General features: G+C 40.8%; 1 protein-coding gene across 5 annotated transcripts in view; it reads right to left on the bottom strand.

The window, feature by feature from the left end:
* jakmip1 (janus kinase and microtubule interacting protein 1) overlaps nt 1-19,114 on the bottom strand; it is a 30,402-nt gene extending 11,288 nt beyond the window's left edge. The window contains exons 1-9 of one of the 5 annotated variants that reach the window (XM_088081062.1): nt 18,616-19,114; nt 9,152-9,452; nt 7,207-7,539; nt 6,423-6,584; nt 4,334-4,546; nt 2,978-3,130; nt 2,577-2,723; nt 2,145-2,315; nt 96-155 (exon numbers count right to left, since the gene is read on the bottom strand). In XM_088081062.1, the coding sequence (XP_087937188.1) occupies nt 96-155; nt 2,145-2,315; nt 2,577-2,723; nt 2,978-3,130; nt 4,334-4,546; nt 6,423-6,584; nt 7,207-7,539; nt 9,152-9,307 (1,395 nt within the window). In that variant the 5' untranslated portion in view covers nt 9,308-9,452; nt 18,616-19,114. The remainder of the gene's footprint in view (nt 1-95; nt 156-2,144; nt 2,316-2,576; nt 2,724-2,977; nt 3,131-4,333; nt 4,547-6,422; nt 6,585-7,206; nt 7,540-9,151; nt 9,453-18,615) is intronic. The other 4 variants (XM_088081064.1, XM_088081063.1, XM_088081065.1 and 1 more) reach the window with 4 other exon arrangements.
* Between the last annotated feature and the right edge of the window lie 689 nt (nt 19,115-19,803).

Raw genomic sequence — 19,803 nt, 5'->3', positions numbered from 1 at the left:
ACAATTAAAATCAGTACTTAAGGACCAGTCAACCACAGATAAGGTAGTTGCTTAGTTACGCACCAATGGATTTTATAACACGCATGGACACTTACTTTAGACAGTTTGAGAGGTTTCCTCCTGTTCTTTTTGCTCATCACTAATCGGTCACGTTCCTAAAGACAAACACAGTAGATCGAGATCAGAGCCTGACACTGAAGATTTAGACGAGACTCAGCGAGGCTTTACACAGCTCAGCCAACTGTGAAGTGGTCATCAGATATATTGTTTCATGCAGCAGTGTCAAATTTTGTCCTTTTCTACAAAATTAAAGGTCAACTGAGAACAAAAAAAATGAAAAACTGTACTGATAAACAGTGGTGGACAACTGTACTAAAGTACTTAACTTAAGTACAATTTTTGAGTATCTGTTCTTAAGGTTTTTTTTGGGGGGGGGGCATATTACTTACTTTACTTTACATACTTTACTTTTGACTCAACTACATTTCTAAGAAAGCTTCTGCTGAAAGATTCTGCTGAGTCCTGTTGTTGTCAATGTTTGTTTCAATTTCTAGTGTTAAATCTCTTTAGATTAAATAAAACAAAATGATGAGAAAATAATAATAATAATAATATGATTTCACAGAGTCTACGAATTGTGACTTGTTTACTTGCTTTACATGCTTCTACAAGCAAGTCAGCAGTGCATTCAGTGGGCTGTTTGGGCATCATTAGGTTCAGTAAAGGTATTGTGACAATATATAACAATGCGTTGAGATTACAAAAGGAAAAATACTTTGAATACTAAAGTATTTCATATTCTGGTACTTCAATTCAAGTAATAATTTGACTCAACAACTTTCATTTGAGTTGGAGTAATATTTGACTAGGAGTATCTGGTATACTTTGTATACTTTGTCCACCACTGCTGGTGAATTAGAGACAATGGTGGACAAAAAACAATAAATGGAATAATAAATGAACTAAGCATGTGGAAAAAAGCACTTGTGATGTGATGGGAAGCTAAAGAAAATAGTGTGGGAGGGGAAAGACAGAATTAGAGATTGTGATATATATTCTTTAACCAATAATATATTCCAGCACACACAACCACTGCCCCATCAGAAGAGTATAACTTGTTCTCCTAATCTACAGGGATCCAAATGAGAGAGAGGAGCAGGAATTAGGGGCTGGTGGTGTCAGTGTTATGGCAAAAAAAGTGTTGCGGGAGACAAATTCCTATTGTCTGATCAGATAGACAGACCAACAAAAACATTAAAACCACTTGCACAAACCACTAATGCAACACCATTACAGATCAAATACATGCCCTCATAGCAACGGCACTCCTTACTGGCAGTGGCACTCCCAGAAAAACAATGCCCCACACCTCACACCGAAAACTGCGCAGGAATGGCCCCTACGGCGTGACAAAGAGCTCAAGGCATCAATCTGACGTCTGAATCCCCCAGATACAAATCTGATTGAGCATCCACAGGAGACGCTGGTACCCTTCCATGCAACCTACCGGACTGAAAGCATGTGCCTCCAACGCCCAGGTGCCAGACACCACAGGACACCCCCAGAGGTCTGTGTCCATAACTCAACCAGTCAGAAGCCTCACCGTGGATCAGACTTGGCTCTGATCTGTCAATGTACATCTTGGGAACCGACACCTCCTATGGATGCTCGATCAGATTGGTATGTGGGGGGATAGGAGGTCAGGTGGACACCTTGAGCTCTTTGTCAAGTTCCTCTGGCCATTCATGAGCAATTTATGTAGTGTGGCATGGTGCACTGTCCTGCTTGGGGGGACCCTACCATCAGGGAGTGCTGCTGCCATGATGGGTGTACTTGGTCTGTAATGATGTGTAGGTGGGTGGTGTGTGTCACATAAATGCAAGGACCCAAGGTTTCCTTGCAGGAAATTGCACTTTAAGTAGATATTTGATGTCATTTACTTCACTGTCAGTGGTTTTAATGTTTTGGCTAGTGTATATTGTTATATCACCCAGTCCTACTCCATTTTTGGACAATATTTGATTATTTTGGGGCAAAAGTGTGAGATACCAGTGCTCTTTAATATCACTCATGTTGAAAACAGTGATACTTGCACTTCCATTTAAACTTCTTCACAAAATATATGGTTTTAGTAAAATTCTGACCTGCATGAGCTCGTCAATGATACCACGTTGCTCAGAAACCTGCAGTTTGAGGAACTCCACTTCCTGTTCCTCATGGGCATGGCTCAAGTCTGTCAGGGAGCTTGGCCGCTTCAGCTGGGGCTGGATGGATTGCTGCTGTGAGGGGGGGCGAGAGGAGACCGCTTTTTCCTTCTGAGGGAGGGAGAAAGAGAGAGATGTCAAATTGTGGTTGTAAAACAGATTAAATCATGCTCTTCCTCAAATGGCCAGTAGAGGCCCCACTTCCTTTTTGATGAAATTCTCAGTGATGCCCAAAGTGCAATAACACAATCCCTCTTCCTCTTCAGATTAAAACTAAAATATCTGTTTTTTTCTACAAGTAACTGCACTTTAGATTAATGTTTTAACAAGTGAGAGGAGTAGTAGAAAATGATACACAAGTGTGCGTCTTACCATCTCAGCGTTCTCTCGGCTCAGGTTCTTCAGTTTCTCCTCCATGCGTTGCAGCGTTTGCAGGAGGTCATCATTCTTTTTGGACAGCCGCTTGTTCTTCTCAAACATGGGCTTCATCTGGCTCTCGGCCTCTCGCACCCGCTTCAACTGCACAGAGGAAGGAAACAGGGAGGGGAAACAATGTAATCTTAAATCTTCAAGTGACACAGAATTTCCAGTTCGAGAAGAAGGAAGCAAGATCAAGGCTGGAGGGCTTAGACAAGAATATGTTTTAGTACAGGTATGTTTTACAGGTATGTATGTTTATTTGTGTGTGAATATCTGTGAGTGTAATAATATGTGTGTCTGTATTTTCATGTCTGTAATCACAACATGTATGTATTTCTGTGTGTGTTTCTCACTAGTTCATTCCTCTCGTCAGCCAGCAGCGCATTTCTGTCCTCCAGTTTCCTGATGACCGAGTGGAGCTCCGCAATCTTCAGCTGGAACCTCCTCATGTCACGCTCATCCGCCTCCTGTGGAGCCGGGGGGAGAGGAGAGGAGGAAGATACAAACTAAAAAAAGGGAGCACATGCAGGCAGGCAGGCAGGTAATTGAGGTGGACGAGAAAGAGGAGGTGGGATGAAATACCATTTCACTGTGAACCTGTATGTGAAGTATAAGTATACATTATTCACATACTTCTTATGAATGTATGAGCTGTACGTGCAGGTGGGAACTGAGCGCAAATATACAATGTTGTTGTCAATCTCCATATGACTAATGTTTTTCCTTTTTATTAGGGGAAAATGAATTGTGCACTCAAAGTCGGGTGTCCCTGAGTTTCCTTTAAAACTAAAATGGTGCGGTGGATCAGCCTGTCATAAAGACCTTTTGGTTAAGGTTTTAGAGTCCTATAAAAGTTTCATTTGGGGATTGAACACTTTCTCTGTGATACCTAAAGCCAGGGTACCGGCAGCTAATGCCAAGAACCGATCTTAAATCACTGTTCTTACTTGAATGTTTACATTTTGGAGGTTTCTTCACCCTTCAAAAAACACCTACAATGTAATGTTTTGCATTATTTGTATAAAAAGTTACACATCTGATACATGCTGCCTACATCACCAGTAAAAGAAAAACAATCAGTCTTCAAAAATGTACGTTATTTAAATTCTGTGACTTCATTTTAAAATTTCTGTAAGCGACATTCAGAGCATTATAGCAGCACACCAGCATTGTGGTGGAACACAAAGGAAAGTTAGTGATTAAAAAATATTTTTTTACTAAAAAACATGCCCAGATAATGGCTGAAATGCATGACAGAGGCTTTTGCATCAACATCTATTGCACATGTTGAGAGAATCAAGGTCAGTTAGAGTTATTAGTTTTTTTAATGAATTGTACAAAACTAAAAAATTGCAACTATTTATGCAATTTTCATTTGCTCCAGCAATTTCATTGCAGAAAAAGCCTGAAAACAGCAAAGTGTATCACAATTGATTTGGGATTTGTTTTGTTTTTTTAAATGCAGTGAAATCAGGCATTTTAGTCCTCAACATTACCCCAGAAAGCTGCAAAATCCTTAAGAGGCTGCTAGCTGCCAGCTCAACTACCAATCTCCATGAAAATGAGTTGTCTTGTGACAACTCATGGGCGCTGAATTTTACAAAGAGCCCTTTTAATGCCTTAATTCTGGTCTCATGCATGTAGAGCATGTGCACATTTCAAAGTGACGTGATCTTAATGCATTCATGCACACGTACAGACGTATATACCTGGTTGTTGAGCAGGTCTGAGTTGTCCCCCAGCCCAGGCATCACCTCTCTCTTGGGACTGCCGTGGTTGTGTCTCTCAGCCTCTCGTACCTGACCCAGCTGCTCATCCAGAGCTTCCTTCTGAAGCTGAAGCTTTTGAGCAAAGCCGGCCTGCACCCCCAGCTCCCTCTCCAGGGCACACATCACCCGGTCCTTCGCCTTCAACTCATCCATCTATATGCAAGATGGGTAGGAACAACATTATGGTGGGTGGTGAAAAGAGTGAATGAGTCAGACAGACAGATAGAGCATTGAATCCCAGTTACAATCCTTATTATTATCAGTGAAAATGTTCACATTAAATGATATGTAGTGCTGATATTTCTGAGCTCATGTAGCAGAAAATACATCAAATTCAGAAATTAAATTAAGCCAAAATAATGTATCGTTATTGTTTACATCATGTACATTGTTCTTCTGTTATTTTGTTTGTTTTTTAATTATAAGTAAACAATCTTCTCTGTGATGAAACTTTTAACCTCAAGTCCTGCTCTATCTACACCTTCAGTCCAACAAGCTGTTTACACCAATGGCTGAGAACAGAACAAGGGAGCACCAGTGTTTTAACATTTAAAATGCAGTGCTTCAGCTGTGATTAATTTATAAAGCTCTGTTCTTGCTCTGCACTCACACAACTTCTTCTGACAAACATTTCCACTTCTGCTTCCCTCCATATTTTGTTCTTTAACACTGGCATTCCCTGCATTGCCTGTTCTCCATAAATAAGCCCAGTTTTACTCTTTAATCATTCAAAACCTCCTTGCTCAAACATTCCTTTACTAACAATAACGTCTGTTGTAGCCCTGCTGTATGTAAAACTGATTAATGAATAACTTCAGCAGGTATACAGACTTTTATTTTGGCAGATAAGCACCACATGGTGAGGTATGCCAAGACAGACAGTCCGGTAATTAGCCTCTAACCTTCAAACAATGTCAGTGAGCTAAACTTCAGAAGCAGGAAAACAGATGTCGCTGTGTGAGGGACTCCTGGTGATATTCAAATGTGGTTGAGACAGTCAAGGACTATAAAAATAGCAGCTGTGGGGTTTGTCAGCTCACCTATCACAGGAATGATAATATAAGGTTTACTGGACACTGTTACATCTGTCCTTTTGTTATTTGTCGATGCACATTTTGTAATTTACTTAAGGTTAGCCTGTTGTCATGGACATAACAGAACACTCTACCCCAGAGGCCCAAAACAGAAGTGATCATATATAGTATCAGATTTACAAGCAGGGTGCAAAGGAAGTCTGCACACTGTAGACTCAAAATAAATCATTTATTTCTCTTTTTCTCTTTTTAAGGCAAGATTTTGATCCTCAGGAATATCTTGTAGATCGAAATTTTGCCTTAAAAAGAGAAAAAGAGAAATAATAGATAATAGAGAATTTATTTTGAGCCTACAGTGTGCAGACTTGTGCGTATTTTTGGTGTGTGCACACTTGGTCCCTCCACTTAATTTTGAAGCCCTGAGAACCATTTTTTGTCAATCAGCTTTTTACTCACAGAGCATTACAGAGAACACTTTCTGACCAAGCTTAAACAGTTTTGGTAATTTCAATCCAGAGAGTGTGTTTTGCAACAACAGTTTTACTACATTTTAGTTTAAATGTGTTGACAGCTGTGGGAGTTTGCTAGGTTTCCTTTCTTTGCCAGATTACTGGCAATAAAATATGATCCCACCACACCCACACGTGGTCTTAATGATGCATATTAGCTCAGTTTTTTAGTGTTAAACATTGAGGGAGTGATTGTTGCTTATTCAGTCATGAATAACTAAGACATATTAGCAAGTTTGGGCAAGACAATACTGTAAATACAAACGTGCAAAGGTGTACCAAGGTAAATCAAGGTTAAATAAAGGTCAAATAATCTGTTGTGTTGCATACATAATATTATAGAGTCACCTGCAAGGACACAAACAGTGTCTTCAGACAACATTTGAATTTATTAGCCTTTATCTACAGACTTAGCTAATGGCCATGTCGTTTTAGATAATGTAGTATCTCCAGTGTGTGTGTCTTCCCAGCAGCATGTGGTCTCACCAGTCGACGGATGTCTCTCTCACAGTCCCGTTTGATGCGGTGCACTTCATCCTGGTGCTGCTGGTAGGCCGTGCGGAGATCTGCTGCTTTGGCTTTATCTGCCTGCAGAGCGTTTGCATGCGCCTCCTCAGCCTGCTTCCTGGCATTTTTCTGCTCCTGGATCTAAAAGACCACATACACACGATAATATTAATACACACAGCAACAAAGAGAGTGACAGTCACGCATTCATGAACACATGTCCTATCCTAATAGACAGCTGTAATGATAGATGCCCCTTTTGTCTGGAAAGTCTAAGACAAAACAATAGCTTGGCAACAGGCTTTTCCACCCTGCTTCCTGTTTTTCAGCAGTATATTTACAAAGGTTTACACAGTCCCACATAAACAACACTTGACATGGACATGGACACACACACAAACCCACAAACACATGTGCACTCATATAATGGTTTCAAAATGCCACCTTCCAACAAAATACTGTTATGAGGTCGCAGCCTAAATATAAGAGAAACATCCATACAGTCATCATGATTGACAGCTGATGCCAAGTGCTTTCATTATGGTTTAAATAGGGCATTTTGCTGCACTGACAAACAGCAGAATTTTGAGCTCTCTTTTGGGAGATGCAGAGCATACCAGATGTGGTGTGAAAGCTAAATTAGGATAAATGCATGAAGTATTGGTTTTTGTCAGAGTTACTGCATCCATATTTTTCACAATATTTTATGAAAAAATATATTTTTTACTATATTACTGTCACCGCAATACATGCTCCAACCTACCTCCTGCTGTAGCTTTATCCTCTCTCCATCAAAAGCTTTCCTGGCCTCCTCCCGAGCCTCTGCGAGAAGAGCATTTTTGAGTTTGTCAGCGGCTCCATCTCTCAGTGCATTCACAAGCCCCTGGAGCCTCTGCACCTCAGCATCCCGGATCTTGATGGTGCGGGCCAGCTCCACTTCATGCTGTCGCGCCAGGGTCTCACGTGCAGCTGCTATCTCACGTAGCTTTTCTTCGTGGAGTTTGGCGCGCAGGTCAGTGAGTGCCACAGCATGTTTGTGCTGCTCAAGCTCCCGAGCCTGCCGCTGCTCCTGCAGCCGCTCACGGAGCTTACACGCCTGGGAGAGCCACACATTTTGCCATTAGAGTTGCATAAGAATCTGATCAGCCAGTCATTATCATACAAATCACAGACCACCTTCCATTTGCCCCCAGACTGTGTGCAGCACTGTGACGACTTCATTTGCAAGTTTGTGCTTTAAGTCCTGTTAGTCTGAAACAAAATGGATGCACAGCCATCAAGTGGTGATTTATTCCCCAACAGGGAGCAGTAGACACTCAGATGGAGAACAGTTATGGCTCCTGTGCTTGCTTAAATGAAGGCTGAATCAAAAAGAAATTTTCTTGCATGTACCTCCTCATATCACAGAGTGCTCAGATAATTTCAGCATAATAAATTATTCCATTTGATGTATCAGTATAGTTGTCCCACCCTACCTGTCAGTATTACACTTAATGCACTGCTGTTGACATTCTTAAACCCGTTGCTCCAAATGCCATGTTGCAGATGTTTTTTAAGCAAGGGTCATACATTTCGAGTGTAGCCTGCCCCTGTAAGAACTAAATCCTGATACTGTTACTGCCATTCTCCAAGTACAACCATGACGGATGCAGAGAAGGGCAAAGAGAGGCAGTGTGTGTGTGTCAGCGAGAAGATAGAAGGAGAGGTAAACCACCCCGACAGCTTGACCACGTGCAGTGTTAGAAGGGCAAGCTTTACAGCCACTGAATAAATACAATATTGGTTGGCCATGTATTGTCCTAGAAATTATTGAGATAAATATTATTGTCATTTTACGATGTTCAAGTGCAAGTTCAAAAGAGCAAAGAACTTTAAATTTTTATGAAAATTCAGACATTGGAATATAATATGATAAAGTTTTTAACCTGTTAATATATACAAGAAAGTATATATAGAGTGTCCCAAAATTACTCAGCTTGAGACCTAATACAAAAGTTTGCCAGACTTTCAGGTTTGTTGCCATGAGCTAGCAAACTAACAACTATCAGGCCTGTGCCTTTTCTGCTCCAAAAGTGCAGCTACTGGGAAGTTACACCATGTCATCTTTGAAGCGTTTTATTTTTCAGACTCACTGACATAGGAAGAGGTTGACAGAATTACTAAAGAATCGCTGCACCGAAGTCTTATGATGCTCGGGAAAACTGTGCTGTTTATTCTGGCATTATGGTGGCTAAAATGTTGGTGACATTCTTATGTAAATAAACACACATGAAAACAACAGGCAATATCAAGGTCAGCAAAACGATCAAAGTCATTTCCGTATTTCATATGATGAGTTGACAATGTAATTATCATGACAGACCTAGGTGTGCACTGATGAAGATGTGTGCATCATTAACACCTTGTTCATGAGACACTAAAAAAAACATTAATATTTAGTGAAAATCAAACTTGTGGAACTAAGTATAGGTGTAAGCTCATACTGAGTGCAATCACAATTGTTACAGCTCCTACTATACATATTACTTCCTAATAAGTGTACTTGTACTGAATATTAGCTGCATTTTTAAAGTTCGTGACAATTAGCCTGCAAAAATCAGTGAATCATTTATAAATAATTCTCCTCCCTCTCCTCCTATTGCGGTGGTGATTTAAAGGGTACTTTCTGTCACTGTCCTTTTTTTAACCCCCCCCCACCCCCCCCTCACCTTGCCCCGCTCCTGCTGCAGCTCAATCTGGGTGTCCATGAGTTTGCTCCTCAATTCCTCACTGGTGGCCTGCACCTGGTCAGCCATCACCTCCGTTTTCTCTGGCTTCCTTCCCTTCTTAACGGGTGGGGCCGCAAGAGGTGTGGTTGAGGACATAGCACTCTGGCCGCCCTATCAGGACGGACATAGAGTGGCGGTCGTGGCGAAAAGGAGGAGAGAATCAGTCGCTGCTCCTCCTTTGTGCAAGGCCCTGCATCATTGTTGTCAAGTCTACATCATTGCTGGAGGTTGCTGGGAGTTTCTATTGGAGAGACAAACAGAGCGAAAAGGAAAATAAGGTGAGTCAGTGTTAAAAACTGGGTTATGCCAAACTACTCTGCACAATGCACTGGACCCAAGCCACATGACGCACTCCTGCCTGGGGAAAACTGACTATTTTTGGGACTAACATTTACACTCTCCACTGACACCCTCCTCTCTCCAACATATACAAGTGGGCAATTTATCATCATCCTATTCCTCTCCCTAGGCTGTATTTATAAGCACCATAGTGCATGAAAATATGTCTGACCACCATAGTTATGGCCTCTGTCCTGCCACATCTCCTCAACACTTCTCTCTTTAAGTAGACTAATGAATGAATTCTTTACTTTGTTGACTCCTTCGTCCAGAGATCCTATATTCTGTTTCGGACCTGTATACATACTGTGCAGGATAAAGAGATGTCCGGTGGCCCACTTAACCCCTGCAGAGCAAACTAATCATCACACATTCACACTCCTTCATCACTTTACTGCAAGCTACCTGAACACTGATAGCCTATATTAATGGAGTTCAAGAGAAGTACCCTTTGAAAGTGTGATCTAGAAATCTTTGCTTCATTTGTCTACTTTTTCTCTTTCTGCCCTATGCTTTTTATTCACACCTTCTAAAAAGTTAATTTCAAATAGATCTGATTGATTTAATGTTGACTCTTTGGACTAGGTGAATGTAGACGGCAGCTTCCTCAATTGCTGCCATTCGATCCTTTCTCTTTTTCCAGTAGTACAGTGCAATTGTTGGATTTGCCTCTCCCTTTGCTTTTCTAACATATTGAATAAACCGTAAAGAGTGGTCACCAGTCATTTTATAGCCATCAGCAGAAGCAAATCAGAACAATTTGAGAAGCTGAAATAAGTGAATGTTTGGTGTTTTTGCTTGTAAATACAAGAGGGAAAAATATGTATTTTTGATTTGGGATGAACTGTCCTTTTAATATAAAACAAAAAATGCAATGCATCAGCAAAGGTGTTAAAAGAGGTGACATCCAATTGAACCATATAAACAATTCAATTTTAAAATGGTTTCAGTGGATGATTAGTATATTCCTCCTTTTCCCCACTGAAGGCATGTGACAATTGTGTTAGCTGGTGTATTTTTGGCATATTTTGTTATGGATTTGCTGCTACAATGACACACATTCACAGAGCTGAAAGTGGACTCCTCTCATCTCTTCCTGGAATGAATTGTAACCCAGTAACCTTCTAGTTCTTTCTGCTGACTATTAAATAAATAATGCAACGATGAGGGAGCTAAAGCATTAAGACCGTAGGCACCTCCATTTCTTTCTACACTCACATCACCAAACATTGATACAACATACACAGATGGCAGCAATAGTTACCAAGGCAACCCTTGCTCTCAAAAACTCTATTCCTCTCACATCAAAGGATGATGGGAAGGAGAAGTCTCGCAGTGGATTTGAAACAAACACACAGACATAATGCACACACAGATGCATCGTATAGAGGCTGCACTTTTGAAAAAACACACGTACGCACATGATTTTGTTATCTGGTGCAATCTGGGAGCCGAGGTTGACTGAGAGACAGAAATGCATTGACGCTGGAGGGCAGGGAAGCTTTCTTCCACATGGATTTTTACACAGCACGCACAGTCAGACGTTGGGAAACAGTGGTGATGGGAGAGGGGAAGAATAAGAGAGGATGAAGAAGAATTAAGCCTACAAGAGAGAGGCGGAGAAAGGAAAGAGTGAGGGGAAAAAAAACATGCAGAACTCTACCACAGAATCCAACCTCCAACCATCTCCCCTCTCTCCTCTGACATCCCTCCACCCCCACTTGCTGGCATGGTGATGTTAGCGAGCTGAGGCAATCACTGATCTCACTCTCATTCACAGAGACAGAAAGGGGTGGGGGGGTGGGGGGGGGGATCATTCACACACAGAGAGCACTGACACAAGCACACACTCTCTAAGTCTCAAACAGAACTATAGGGACAGGGACACAGCTGACATCTATTCACACAAAAGCTCCATACACATATTCACACACTATTTATTTACATTAGGTCTACAGACATGACTCAAAATCGTGTGCACTATAATTTCCTGCCCTCTTTCCAGCCTGCAACTGGTTTATTTAAGCAGGTTTATGCATGCGTGGTCCATTATCAGAGACCAGGTGTACCCATGCTGAAGCAGCTGAGAGGTATGGCGGATGATTTCACTGGTTTTCATCATAGGGGGAGGGAGGCGTGGATGTTCATCATACCAACATCTGGATATAACGCTCTCCCTCAGTGGAAACAGAAAGTTATACTTTAAAGTCAGAGGTGTCCACAGTCTGGCCAGTCATGGGGCCAACTGGTTAATATAGCCAGATCACAATGCATTTTTCTGTTTACCTCACAATGGCAGGACTATCACGCAGTTTGTAGACATGTACCAAGTAGGAACTATGCAGGTGGAACAAATGTGCTTTCATGAACAAACCAAAAACAAACAAACAAACGATAATCTAACAGCAGACATTTCCTGCTAGTTAGCAGACATATCCACAGAAGAGTAGGGGTGTAAGAAAATATTGATACACTTCAGTATTTGATTTCATGTTTTGTGATGCAGTGTTTTTTCAAAACTCAATACAGCTTAAATCCTTCACTACTAGATAGTAGTGCTGTAATCTGTCTTCAATCTCATGACTCTGCCATTACAACATAACAACATATTCCTAGGGGCTGTGATAAATACAAACCCTACCGTTCTGATTGCATCAAAATGTAAACATATCAAATTTCATGCATATGGTGGAATTGTCTTTATGACATTTTGCCTTAAAATTAGATTTAAAAAATACCACATTATATCACCTTGCCTACAGTATTGCAATATATCTCGATATACTGAATCATTACCTTTGTAGTGGTATTTATTGTATCGACATGATTCTACTTTGCACCTTGTACTGATAGCGTTTTCTTGCATCACAACCGAACTCTTTGTAAATTTTGTATGTATAAATGTGTATATGTGTAACAGAGTATATTACATATTTCACTTGACATAAGTCCAGATTTTCCCATGTGTACAGGCACAAACATAAACTGCATAAATATGCCATCAACCACACACAGTTCCCGCAAAGCCCCCTGGAGCCACATGTTCCCAAGCTGGCAGCCAGAACCAAACTCTAAGAGTTAATAGGGGAAACTAAAACATTTTATAGGGGCACCAAGAAGCTAACAAGCACCTTTAATGTTCACAGAAGCAAACAAAGCCAGCACAGGTCACAGACCTTAAATTACCTCATCCACTTCAATATATAAACAGTTACCCAGCTTATGTTGCAGTAGAAAGCTTCAATTTTTAAACAAAAACCTTTCAACACATAAAACTGATGGCAAAGATGAAAGAGTGATCATCAAAAATTACTATGACTTGTTAAATAAATCAGAACTCGTATGTGCAAAAAGTGAAAGAAAATTTTAATAAACCAGCAACAAAAAATGCACTTTCAGGGCCTATTTTAAAGCAGTGAATGTAGCACTGAAACAATCACCTTAAACAAACAATAGGGCTAAATCACTCGATGGTGACTGCAATAAGTGATGAAGAAATCCTGCAGCTGCTGAGAGTTTCGCAATTAAGCCTATTGCTGCTTGAGAATGAGCAAAAACAAAATGTGTCCATTAGCAACAACAGTAATACATAAGACTTACGTTTATAGCAATGTTAAGGCCTTATGCAGGTACCAACAAAGTGTGACAAACATATATAGGTAGTTTCATAACGGTCTCAGGAAATGCCTGTTCTCTCTGTGAAATAACGGGCCTGTACGGTTACAAAAGTACACTGGGTTGTGGGTGTTCCCAGGTTTTGCCTATTAGGTGGAATATTCAAATGTAAGATGTGAAAACATTAGTTTTTCTTTGAATTAGGAAGTTTTGTCACTAACATCAGAAGTGAAGGCAGTAAGGCAGTATTAAAACAGCTGCCAAAAGTAACCGACTTTAACAGCTGGAGACTGTTTTGATGATTTGAAACAAGAAGCCCTTGTAAAAAAACAAAAAAAAGAACATGTCCGCCTACCAGTTGGCATTAAAACCATTAAAGTTTTCTTTCTCTTTGTATGTACACATGGTGTACCTTAGTGGCACAATCAAACGTAAATAGATAAAACCAAAACATTTTCCACTTTGTCTAATGATTCTGGGCCTAGGACTGCCACTAACACTTAGTTTTATTATTGAGTAATCTGTTGGTCAAGGTCCAGATTAATCGATTTATCATCTGCTCTATAAAACATTGGAAAATAGTGAGAATGCTTTTTTTCAGCCAATAGTTCTGAACCCCAAATTATTTAGTTTCAGCTGAAAATCTAAAATAGAAAAAGCAGCAAATCCTCATGTGAAGAAGTTGCAACCATACATTTTTTGGCAATTTTTCTTAAAAACAAAGTGGAAAAAAATTCAGGTTCAGTTAGTTGCTTCTTTTGAGGAAAACCAAGGCTGATTTATAACGCCTCAAAATTTCTATTAAGTCTAACGTAATGATGTCATTTATCTAAAACAAGTTAAGTGTGCTGGAATAAGTGCTGGCATCCTTGATGGACATCAGACAAATTAAGCCTGCAGAGAGATGTGCAATTGTTTCAAATTACTGACTGCTCAGGGATGTCACCACAGTGATTAACATACAGATTATGATTTCGACTTCACAAAAAGTCATGATGTGTAATGAGACAATTATCCCTAACTGGCTACTTAAACAATTGATTAAAAATGTATTACATGTCTGTGATATTAAATAACTATGTAATAATGCACTGTGTTGTTTAACAGAGGTTATTTCTATATGCATGTAAGTGTTACAAATGAAGTACAAATTGTTTAGTTGATAGACATCTCTGTAATAGGCACAAGCTTATTACTACACACTCACAGATGGACCTCCTCGAAGCTAGACAGACCACACACACACGCACTCACATAGTGTCAAACATTAACTAGACTTCAGTGAGACATGCAGCCCCAATAAATTCATAAAGGAGCTGCAAATGGGAGCTCAAACAAAGACACTGCTTCTCCGTTTAAGTTAAAAATCAACAGTGAGGATGCAGACAAACTGAGATATACCTCCGTTTATACTGCACATTTGTTACAAAACCTCATAAACTGACACAACACACATACATTCTCATTGTGGGCATATCAGCATCAGCAGACTGTTGGACAGGGTCTGGCCACGCTCCAGACATCCCTCCACAGTCCACACATACACACAAGCACACACAGACACTCAACAGTCTAGCAATACTCCTAAGACGCCGTAAGATCCCACTGAGCGGCTGAGTAATGCCGCCAAGTGCAGCACTAGTGGAGCATATGACCTACAAACTACTACGCCAGCAGAGTGACTACAGCAAGTTACTGACCCCAATGACTAGTCAACCTAAACAGATAAACAAGAAGTCTTTTTCTCTCTCTCTCTTGCTTTGTATCGCTGTCACACACATGAATCCCAACAACTGAGGTTATGGTTTAGATGTATAGCGCCTACTCATGTCAATTTTGTCACTGTCTTTCATTTCTGGTGGTGTGTTTTTGGCCGGTGCTGTACATGTATGCTTTTGCATGCATGGCTGCATCTATGGCAGCAGTGAACAGTGAGTGATCGCCTCTCCTCCCTCCAAAAGACATGATTGTGTAGTCAGTAATATGATTAACCTTGCCTCTTTCTCTCTCTCTGACTACACAGCACATTCATCAGTACTGGCTGGTTACTATTTACCCCCTGGCTCACAAATAAATATTACTGTACAGTACAGACATTTACTCATCCATCCCAGACTCCTATCATTGAGAGTTTGGGATGAACTACCCTCGTATTGCTTCAAGAAAGGGTTGTAAGGAAAGCAAAAAAGCATGAGAGAGGGCGGTACGCACTAGTGGGTATAGTCCACAGGGATTATCCTGGAAGCAGCCCGTTGCTCAAATTGTTGAAGGCAGGGGTTTGGAGGGAGAGATTAGGAATGAAGAATAAATGGGATGAATTAAGTTAGGGAGCTGAGTGTGGATAAGAGCAGGATGTGAGGGGAATAAAAGAGGGGGGACTATGACGTACAGAGGAGTCCCAGTGAATGTCAGCATTCACTCATGTTATTAGGGATGTCCCGATCAGATCAGAAGGATCGGTATCTGGCCTAATCAATGCATTTTTTAACTGATCTGGATCAGTTATTTTGAGCATGCGTCCCACCCGATCCTTTGCTTACATATGCTGTCACAAAGGTGTCGTAAACTGAGGGCTTAATTTGCAGCAGATACTCGAGTTTTATTGTATGCTGTGACTCCATTAAGTAAGTCATTTTTTTCTTGTTCAACTGAAGCTGCTAAACCACTGCAAATTTTTGTTAACATTTAGTGAACACGATTTACTACAATGCTGTAACAAGCAGAACTGTAACCGATTTTTATTTGTTGTGACTGGGTTCAGCTAAAACAATACTTTGATGTGGTGGTGAATTGAGGTGAAATTGTGATTATATTACTCTTTTACAGTGTTCTGTACTTTTATTACAAAGCTACACTAAGTGGATCTGGCAGCAATTTTTGAAGAAACATTTTAGTTTGTTTACTTTGTTATTTTGTTGAAAAAAACAATTTTTTCAACAAAAAGTGGAATTGTAATAAGAGCCATATAACAATATTTTTAGTTTGTTTGTTATTTTGTAAAAATTAAACAAAAACCTTTAAGGAATTGTTTGGATGCAGACTTTTTTTGTATTGCATTGCAGAGCTATTAAACTTTCAAGGATATACACTGGATTGATTTTAATCACTTTAAAGCTCCTGCACTGTGCAACTGTATTATCCAAGTAAATACAAGTGTGGGATCGGGGCTCGGTATGGGCAGATACTCAATATCAAATGACTCAGATCGGGATTGGGGGCAAAAAACTTGATCGGGATAAGATGTTGTATCTGTCTGAGAAGGCTGCAGGTTGGAGTCAGGGTGAAAATAACCATGAATGGACAGCTGGGTGGGAAACTTAATTCTTAAGATGTGAACATCTAGTCCCCACTTTCACATTTTAGCAGCATTTGGGTTTGTTGCTGGTGCTAAGTCCCCACCCTGATAGACACTGAGCCTATCTTCCTGTCACAAAACTAATAACAGTTTCGTGTCAGTGCCTGCATGAGACAGCTATTGCTTACTAAGTATGAGTTTATACAGCACATACTATGAGAACAGCATGCATCATAGTTTTTGCAGTATGCCCTGAGCAGGCTGATCAAACAGAAGTGAGTGTGCAACACATGTTGACTGTCCGCTGGGGCAGATTTACGAGCCTCTGGAGCCGCCTGCTACAGCAGCAGAGCTGTTATGACAGACCCCGCCGGTAAACACAGCCAGAGTGCAGGCATGGCAGAGGGATGATTTGGTACAAGGGACATGGTGGAGATGTTGGGGATGGCTTAACGCGATGTGGCCAGCTCTCTAATGAGCTGTCAAACGGGAGATTAAAGGGTCGAGTGCTGCTGGAGGGAGCGCTCTGCTGACTGCTGCCTGTCCGGCGTGCCAACCACACCCCACGGCGACATGCATGGGGGCTGCTGCAGCATCCTCCGGCCACCGAGGTCGGCTGTCCTTGCACTCAGGCTGTAATGTTTTTGATGTTTGTGTGTGCACACACTGTCATGTAGCATTTCCACCGTGCTCCTGGTGTGACCACAGACTAATGTGGTTTATACTCCACCAGGAGCCGTCTTTATACCGGGCAAGACACGGGAAGACGTAGCTTAGTGTAATGGCTTAGATAAGGTATCAGGAGGATAGTAAAAGCAGTTGAATATTAATAACTCGTGTCGAGTATCATCACGCTTCATACTTCCTCTTTAGCTAGCTGGCAGAGTCGGATAGAGACCATACAGGTTAACGATGCAGACAAAATTCACATCCCAGTCTGGGTCGATACGAGGCTTGGCAGTTACTGTTGGCAGCCCAGAACTCCCACTGAAAGACGACGCTGAAGTTAGCTTTCGATTCGTAGCTTCCTCTTCGGCAGTTAAGGGGCGAGTTAAGGGAAACAATATGCAAAGCTCAACGACACACTCTCAGTTTGTTGCACCTCTTACTGTGGCGAAAGCGTGTTTAATGTTGTAAGTAAAGCCTCGACGTTCTCTGAAACCCACAAACTCATGAAACCTTCATTTTATTTGTGAAAATGCAAAAAAAAGAGGAGATTTCAGTGCATTTTTCACATGTAGACCACATTGGACCAGGTCTCTCTCCAAAACTACAATACATAGTCTTGTCAAATCTGGACTAAATTATCCCAGAGAGGCTAACGATTATTTATTAGGTAGAAGAAGGTAGAAGATAGATTTACTTGTCTTTTTTTCCTAAATGTAGTTTAATGTAATCTAATCCAGATTTGACCTGTGTACCATGGATTTCAATCTGGACCCGGTCTAATGCGATCAACATGTGACAAAAGCAGTGAAATCTCCTTATTCTTGCATTTTCACAAATAGAATAAAGGTTTAACAAATCTGAATTGTGTTTTATCAATCCTTAGTCTCTCTGAGGTAATACAGTTCAGGTTTGAGCTGTCTAAGTATAGTGGTTTTTGGTCTGGACCTGGTCTAATGCGGTCTACTTTTGAAAAACACAGTGAAATCTTCCTATTTTAGAATTCTCACAAAGTGAATTAAAGTTTAAACGAGTCTGAAACTGTGTTTTAAATCATATTTAGCCTCTCTGAGATAATCTAGTCCAGATTTGACTTGTGTAGGTATAATTTGATCTGGACCTGGGATAATGTGGCCAACATGTGAAAAAGCATTAAGATTTCCCTTATTTTCATTTTCACAAATAATAGTTTTACAAATGTGCCATTGTGTGTTTTAGACTGCGTCGGGGCTTCATTACATGTCAAAATAGTAAGAGGTGCAAAAAAATACGAGGATCGGTTTAAATTAAGTTACTTTCCCTTACCTCTTCCCTTTAAGTGCTGAATCGGAAGCTAACTTCACCGTCGTCACTGAGAGCCAGATATGATGTCGGTGTCCGTTAATGCTGTTAGCTGATGAAACACGGATGTCGGCTAAATGTCACAGCAGCTAACCGCCTGTCAGAGTCCACAAGAAGTTGTCTATCATTACAGACCGAGCAAACTTACCTGAAATGGAGGTCCCGGTGGTCACAAGTGGCCTGATGTTGAAACGTAGCTGCCTAATTTGCTTCACATCCAGGAAGGGAGGCTGGGCTTCGGCGTGTGGAGAGCTGAATTAACTCACCTCCAGCCCTGAAAAGATGCCGAGCTCGGCTAACTGCAAGCAGCGACCGTTTACAACTTTATTCCTCGGATATTACACACATTTTCCAGCAGTCAACACAGCGGCTGAAGTTGTATTTCCACCACTGATATCATCCTCTAGCTACAGACTGGATTCAGCTTCAGGCTTCTCCTCCTCTCGCGCGCCGCACGTTGACATTTTCCTCCACGCCCACACACAGACACACGCACGAGAGCACGCGCGACGTCATACGTTCCTATGGATTTCACACACATGAGTAAAAAAAATAGATAAATAAATAAAGCAGTGTCGATGCCCGTGTCGATGGGAACATGGGAAAAAAAACGCCGGGCGGGCGTCGCCGGTAGCGTGATAGAAGCGCGACACCTGACTGCGTGTTCAAGAATGACACCGCGCGCGGTTAATGCGTGGACACGCCGCCGGTGCGGGAGAAACGTGCGTCGTCAGGGCGTACGGTGGCACAGACTATACCAACACAAAAAAGAGAAGATAATAAAAAATATAATGTAGTGAAGATATATTGCTTTATTTGTCATTATGGAGCAAGAGGGTAGATAGTGGGATGGAAGAATATTTTATTTTATTTTATTTCTAGCTGGCAACCAAGACCATTTGTCTGTGAAATAAGCTTTTACTATTATTTTTTAGGTTATTAAGATTTTTTAAATTGTAAAATAAGAAACTTTAAAAAATATTCTAGAGATGGGTTAAAGTATTTCTTTATACAGCTAAAATTGTAACAGACATCACCATTTTGTCTATCCCTTTAACTGCATGTCTGTTTGTTTTTATTTATGTATTTATTTATTCACTTATTAATAATATTTATCAGTGTGTCATTTCACTGTCATTTTTTTATCTTATATTTTATTTTATCTTTTTGCCAGTATGTTGTATTTTGCACTTGTTTTGTATCTGACATGCATGGGTGGATTATGAGACAATGGGCCCCTGGACATGGACATGCAAACGGTCCCACTGCCTCTCCTACAGGAGCAAGACACGCAGACCTTGTGGTGGTTTTGCCTTTTTTTGTTGTTGTTGTTGTT

Source organism: Plectropomus leopardus, chromosome 8 (genome assembly GCF_026936395.1).
Source record: "Plectropomus leopardus strain MGB_pleo_1.0 chromosome 8, ASM2693639v1, whole genome shotgun sequence".
NCBI lineage: Eukaryota > Metazoa > Chordata > Actinopteri > Perciformes > Serranidae > Plectropomus > Plectropomus leopardus.
This window is presented reverse-complemented; position numbering and strand designations above follow the sequence as displayed.